Source organism: Odontomachus brunneus, unplaced genomic scaffold (assembly GCF_010583005.1).
Source record: "Odontomachus brunneus isolate Ranch 3 - 2012 unplaced genomic scaffold, Obru_v1 Obru_scaffold_218, whole genome shotgun sequence".
Lineage (NCBI taxonomy): Eukaryota > Metazoa > Arthropoda > Insecta > Hymenoptera > Formicidae > Odontomachus > Odontomachus brunneus.
In genome coordinates this window covers 211,169-218,796 of record NW_022639668.1, presented here as the reverse complement: position 1 = coordinate 218,796, position 7,628 = coordinate 211,169, and the positions used below count along the sequence as shown (strand labels likewise).

The 7,628-nt window shown below is 37.9% G+C and overlaps 1 protein-coding gene across 1 annotated transcript; it reads left to right on the top strand.

The window, feature by feature from the left end:
* The first annotated feature begins 4,864 nt into the window (after positions 1-4,864).
* On the top strand, positions 4,865-5,920 carry LOC116852354. The gene has a single exon (XM_032832625.1). It carries the CDS (start codon positions 4,865-4,867, stop codon positions 5,918-5,920), a length of 1,056 nt encoding a protein of 351 aa, XP_032688516.1.
* The last annotated feature ends 1,708 nt before the right edge of the window (positions 5,921-7,628 follow it).

The following is a 7,628-nucleotide window of genomic DNA, read 5'->3' as shown; positions in this document are numbered from 1 at the left end:
CTCTCTCTCTCTCTCTCTCTCTATCCTGTCTTGCCGGGATTTCGTTGTTTCCGCGGCACCTGCTTTGTTGTCGATCGTCGTCAGCTGTTGCGTGTCTGCTTCGCACCTCTCCTTCCCACGTTTAGCGGCGTGCTGTAAACAAACATCGTCAGCGGCAACCGAAATCGGAACGGTAACACGTTCTTATGTAAAGAGAGTTAAAGTCCCGTTATTCACGTACCATTTAAACGGCGACTTTACCTTCGGCCGATGACGTTTCTTCCTTCTTCCTGTTCCCTCGGTGTCCTGTGGTCTCTTTCCTTCGTGGTCGGCAAGGTGAGTTGGGGCACATTTTCTCAGGACGCGCTGACCATCCCATTTGCGGGACCGCATTCGCTTCGCTAATTAACCGCCCTACGCTCGACCGATATGACCGCGGCAAGCTGTCGATTCTAATCGCGAAAAGAATCTGGAAACGTTAGGCAAAACTCTCCCCCCGGTATGCATGAAATTTCACAAACGGACTCATTGCCCTTGTGACGGGCGCTATCTGGCCGTCACGTCACAATATATACAGAGTGGACCATTTTAATCCATCCAGTCGAATATGTCGAAAACCAAACACGGGAGAGAACAATTGTTCAGACAAAAGTTGTTTGATTTCGAGAGGACCATAAGGTGGTACCATTGCTTTGACCTTGAAGAATTATTTGAAAGTCACATGAAAGTCACCTCAATTTTTTTAAACGGCATCCCCTATTTTTATTACATATTCATAGCTGACCTTGCGAGCTTTCCAAAACATTGTAATGAAATGTTTCTTCATCGAGTACTTTCCGAGTTATAAAGCTCCAAAGTTGCAATATGAAAAAATTCAAAATATCTCGTAAAGTATTCACTTTCCGTCTTATCTTACACGATTCAACTAGTCAAGGCAAGAATTGGACATGATCCAACCGGTCAAGGCAAGATCTGGACATGATCCAACCATGATCTTATCTTCACTGGTTGGATCATGTCCAGATCTTGCCTTCACTGGTTGGATCATGTCCAGATCTTGACCGGTTGGATCATGTTCAGATCTTACTTTCACTGGTTGGATCATGTCCAGATCTTGTCTTGACCGGTTGGTCATGTCCAATTCTTGCCTTGACTAGTTGAATCATGTAAGATAAGACGGAAAGTGAATACTTTACGAGATATTTTGAATTTTTTCATATTGCAACTTTGGAGCTTTATAACTCGGAAAGTACTCGATGAAGAAACATTTCATTACAATGTTTTGGAAAGCTCGCAAGGTCAGCTATGAATATGTAATAAAAAATAGGGAATGCCGTTTAAAAAAATTGAGGTGACTTTCATGTGACTTTCAAATAATTCTTCAAGGTCAAAGCAATGGTACCACCTTATGGTCCCCTTGAAACCAAACAACTTTTGTCTGAAAAATTTTTCTCTCCCGTGCTTGGTTTTCGACATATTCGACTGGATGGATTAAAATGGTACACCCTGTATATATATATATATATATATATATATATATATATATATATACACACTATAGGTATACATATATGTCCGACAGTACGAAACACAAAAAAAAAACATTGAACGCTGTCGCTTCGTTAGCCGGACTCGAACACTCGCTGCAGGTGCAGAAAGTATCGGCGCAAAAGCCTTAGGGCCATGGCGCACAGAAAAACATAAGCAGTAAGACGTAAGCAGTAAGCAAATTGACCAATCACAGTCGTTGATTTTTCTTACGGTCCAAGAATCAACAACTGTGATTGGCTGATTCGCTTACTGCTTACGTCTTACTGCTTAAGTTTTTCTATGTGCCACCAACTTTAGTCCTCTTAACTATGCGGCTTCGGTGGAAGTGAATGCCACATTGTGTCTTATATGAGGCATGGCTTCATGACTTTTACTTCGCATCGCAATATTTAGGAAACGAAAGCCCATTCACCTGAACCCTTTAAGAATATTTATATTCTATATTACGTTTATCAAGCGCGCTATACCTCGTTAAGAAATCGATTTTGCAGTTGACGTCATCTCCTTGTCAATGCTTAACGAAAAAAATATCTCAAATTTTCATTTAAATTTATATAGAAAGTTCATATACTAGATAACATACATTCAAAACAATATTTGTCAATTACTCTAATGCGTACAACATACTTTTCAAAAAAACACTGATGTACTCAGTACATAAGCTGTTAGAAGAATTTATCATAAAAATAGCAAAAGCCTCTTTTGGAAAGAATGCGAATATCGGCAACATGGCATTCACATTTACGTACCGTCTATGTGTAAGAAAATTTAAATGACAACGCACACACACTTGCATAGCATCTGCGAGGGACGATAAATGAAAAAATAATGCGGCGCAATGATAGCGCGAATATGTTGGCGCTTATCAAATGTAACATTTTGACGATTGTGTTCGTTCTGTACAGATACTTATAGATATATTATACATATATATCATAGATTTAAAATTTTAAATAGATTTTTTCTTATCGTTTTCGTCTCATAATGACGAATGCTCCGCTTCATTTTCGCACGTCGTTTTACCATGCAAAATGGTTTATAATTCGGCACATATGGAAAGAACTAATCTTTGCAGAAAGATTTAGTGTCATGATAGTAACTGTCCGTTATCGTTTTCCTCTTATATTGAGGAATGTCCCGCTTTATATTTCACACGTCCTTTCACCATGCAAAAGTGTTTTCGGCGCATGTAGAAAGAAGTAATCTTTGCAAAAGAATTCGGTGTCACGATAGTAACTGTTCCTTACCGTTTTCGCCTTATATTGAGAAATACTCCGCTTCATTTTCGTACGTATTTTCACCATGCAAAAGGGTTTATAACTCGGCGCATGTGGAAAGAACTAATCTGTACGACGAAAGTTTTGCAAAAGGAGGTCGATATCACGCGTCAATATTTTCCTACAAATATTACATTGCATGGTGAAAATACGTGGGAAAATGAAGCGGGACATTCCTCAATATGAGAGAAAAACGATAAGGGACAGTTACTATCATGATACTAAATCTTTCTGCAAAGATTAGTTTTTTCTACATGCATATTGACTTGACCGAATTAAAAATGCTTTGGTAATGAATATATATGCAATAATTAAATAGAGCATTCTTCACTCAGAGATGAAAACGATGTAGAATTATTGTTATTGTGACACTGATTTCCTTTTGCAAAATTTACAGCGCAATTACTGCACCAATTTATATGATAAAATTAGGGGCGAATATATAGTGAAATATTGAATTTTAATTTCCATTGAAAATTATATAGAAAGCTCATATATTATATAACATATTCTTCAAAACATTATTCGTAAATTACTCTAATGCGTATAACATATTTCTCGAAAAAACTCTTTCTTTGATGCACCTACACTGAGAGAAAAATGTATGATATTTTAAACTATAACGGCTTAGTAAAAAGATTATAGTTAGGAATATGATTTTTATAGTAATTGTTACCATAATATTTGTAATATTTACAATATAAGCATAGTATAACTGACCCGTGTAAAATTTTTATCAAGAATTATAATTATTTGAAATAAAAATATAGTAAGATGGCAAATTGAATGGTAAGAGAAATTAACTATTTTATATAGTCAATACAATTATAATATTTGACAAATATAAGTAAATGTAACTATATTCCCAAAAGGTGCTTTACCATATATATAGGGTAATAAGATGGTGACTATAAATAGATGGTGACTGTGTTTATTCTACTATATCTTTATGTTTAGATGAACTATAAATATATGTTTGAGACCAAAACGAACTATAAAATATAGTCAGATTATAGTTATTCCAACTATTTTTTCTCTCAGTGCAGTACATAAACGGTTTGAAGAATTCATCAGAAAAGCAGCGAAAGTCTCTCTTGGAGAGAATGCGAATATCCGCAACGTGATATTCACATTTACGTACCGTCTATGTGTAAGAAAATTGAAATGACAACGTAGTACACATACTTGCATAACATCTGTGAAAGGACGATATATGAAAAAATATTGCGGCGGAACGGGTTCACGCTTATCAAAGAGATATTTTGACGATTGTCTTCGTTCCGTATAGATATATATAGCTAGTTCAAGATTCAGCGATTTCTTTCAGGACATGCGTGAACTAAAAATCAAGTCTTCTTTACCACGTAACCATTAAACGCTAGCACACATATCGCTTACTGAAATTATCTTTTTATTTAAACTCTCTATTAAAATTCACTTACGATGTCTTCATAATGTTCCTGGAAGTCCTCTCTATGCTGCATGTATTTGAAGCGTATGAGTTCTAAATTTGTCACATGAAACTAAATATCGCATTTTCAATAGTAAATACAAAATTTTTTGTTGATTTCGATGCAACTTTTTAGTATGCGGCATTCATTATCGCTTATACTTTTACGCTGTAAAAGCATTTGCAGTTTTATGCATGCAATTAGAAGAAAAGAGTATTCTATGAAAACGAGCCTAGCAGCATCACCTTAAATCGGGCAAATAAGGAAGGTGGTCTGTGGAAATCGGATCGTTAGTAATTACTCATCCTAAGGGAAGCACCTCTAATGAACCTTCCAATGACCTTGATTTTGTCATATATTATGGAGGTCACCTTTCTGAATAACCTTTAAAAGATTTTAACTGTCGCCCGTTCATTGTTCATTAAAAAGTTATTAACAGAGAAGTTTCATTAAAGCCATACAGTTTTGCGACACAGTATACAGGGTCCGCCATCAAAATCCGGACAAATTTCAATTTGAATTTCCCGCCTCATTTGACTTCGGTGGTAGGTCACTGTTGATGTTCGGGCAAGTCAGATGTTTGTAGTAAGTGCGCATAACCTCAAAATGTCCGAACAGATAAGATCGAATGCAGAGTATAATCGAAGAGCGGCGATAATTGAAGGCCTTCGCGCTGGGCGTTCGCGGACCGAAATTATTCCGTTCTTCGGGTATCCGAGATCGACCGTATATGACGTTGCGGCTAAATATTTGGCTTCGGAGACGTCCGAAAAAGGTTCTGCCAACCCGACAAGGAAGAGCCATTCGAAAGAAAAGTCAGTAAGGACTCCAGCAATTATCGAAAGAGCTCAAGAGCTCATCTCAGAGGACCCAGGGCTGTCTCTAACGAAATTGGCCAAAACATTGGGTGTGAGTGACACTACAATGCGTCGAATTGCTGAAGAGGACCTACGCTTCAAGTCCTATGTAATAAAAGTTCGACAAATGCTCTCTGAGGCTGCCAAGATGAACAGAGTTGCTCGCTGTAACTTGCTTCTGTGTTCGTTAAAAAACGAAGCTGCGGGACGCATCAGGTTTTTTTCGGACGAAAAAATTTTTTCTGTCGATGCCAAGGTGAACCGGAGGAACGACCGTTGGCTCGCCCGCGACCCCGAAGATGTGCCCATAATAGCTAGGACGAAGTTTCCGGTCTCTGTTCACGTCCTAGGCGTTGTCTCCAGTGAGGGTCACGTCATGCCGCCACATTTCTTTCAAAAAAAAGAAACCGTCACAAAAGAAGTATATTTACACGTTTTGACGAAGATAGTGAAGCCGTGGATAGAAACCGTGGCCGCCGGGAAGCCGTACGTCTTCCAGCAAGACGGCGCGCCAGCGCACACGAGTCACTTAGTGCAAAACTGGCTGTCGGATAAAATGGACATGTTTTGGTCAAAGGAATTTTGGCCTCCGAACAGTCCAGATTTGAATCCGTTGGACTATTACGTGTGGAGCGTCATTGAACGAGTGACCAACAAGTCGAGACATCCCAATGTGACATCTCTCCAAACCGCTATTGAAGCAGCATTCGCCAATATAGACAAGGACGCGTTGCAGAGAGCGTGCCAGCGCTTCAGGATGAGGATCGAAGCAGTCATCGAAGCAAAAGGGGGTTATATAGAGTAATTTTACTCTAAAAGGATACCACTAGTGATACACAAAAAGTTCTTTTGTAAGTTTTACATTTTGATGAGTAGAATTTTATTTAAACAAATTGTTCATTTTGTTCGGATTTTGGTGGCGGACCCTGTATATTAATGTGCACATATAAATACACACAATACACGTATATTCGCAAGGGGTGAAGCGGAGCCGCTCTCCCGCGCATATACGTACACTGTTTGCTATATTTAGTTTATTTTTTTATGTATGTAAATAAAATTATATCGTACTTAAAAAATTTCTTTTGTTCATAACCTTTTGATGATCAATCAACGACGGCTAAAACCCTTCCCCCAAAAGTTACTCAATAAGATATCCTTAATAACATGTATCAAAATCAAGGTCATCGGAGAGTTGACTCCTCTATATCAGGTTGATTGATAGGACCTTAGAAGGGAAATGAAAAAACATTTTGTTAGCAAAACTCAATTTTATTCTCAAACATAATCTCCTTTTGGCTCAATACACCAAGTCCAACGAGTTTCTGGCTTCTTTAAGCCTTCCAAATAATAAGAAGTTTTTAAACCGCTAAAATATGCGTCTGTTTCCTATCCAACCTCTTCGTTTGAAGCAAATTTCTTTCTCTGAAGCCATCTTTTGAGATTTGGAAACAGATAAAAGTCACAAGGGGCCAGATCTGGAGAATACGGTAGATGTGGGAACAATTCATACCACAAGTCATTCAATTTTGCCATAGGTTTTACCGACTTGTGAGCTGGTGCATTGTCTTGATAAAAGAGAATTTTTTTCTTCACTAAATGAGGCCGTTTTTTTTTTTATTTCATCATTCAATCGGTTTAACAATGATGTATAATATTCTCTTGTGATTGTGGTTCCTTTTTCAAGATAATCAAGATGAGGATTATTCCATGTGCCCAAAACACACTGGCCAGACCCTTTTCAACTGAATGTTGCGTCTTTAGTCGCTTTGGAGCACTTCCATCCATTAGAACCCATTGTGCCGATTGTTGTTTCGATTCAGGCGTATAATGATTGATCCATGTTTCATCAACGGTTATGTATCGACGCAAAAATTCCTTTGCGTCTAAACATGTCCAAACAATGCTGAGAAGTGCGAACTCCTTCACGTTTTTGATCGATTGTTAATTAATCGCGGCACCCATCTTGCAGTTTGTTTTCTCATACCGAAATGTGTAGGATATTGAACACATATTCAGATGAGATGCCCACAGTCACAGTTAGTTCACGCAATTTCACTTTGGAGTCATCCAACACGATATCATGGATTTTTTTCACTAATTTCTGGTGTAGTCACCTTATTTGGACGATCACTGCGTCATGCATCCAATATGCTGGTACGACCATGTTTAACCTCAGCAATCCAGTTATATACAGTTGCATTCGACGGAGCAGATCCCCCAAAGTTTTTTGAAAGTTCTCAATCATTTCTTGCGGTTGCAAACCTTTCAAATAAAAATACTTAATCACAACACGAATTTCAATTTTTTCCATTTTTACAAAATATCAGAGGTTATATACTTTCGGTGGCTGTCACAAATATACTGATTGTCATATCTTTATGAAGTTAGCCCCCCACATTTAATAATATTTTTTTTGCATAAAATTACGCCAAATCGTTTATAAAAATATGTAATGAAAGACTTTTCGTTTGTAGTAAAAAAATAAAAAAGTTACGGGGGGGGGGGGGGGG

Bases quoted from the DNA above. Each gene is read 5' to 3' on its own strand.
- LOC116852354 (XM_032832625.1), top strand. From the start codon at position 4,865: ATGTCCGAACAGATAAGATCGAATGCAGAGTATAATCGAAGAGCGGCG.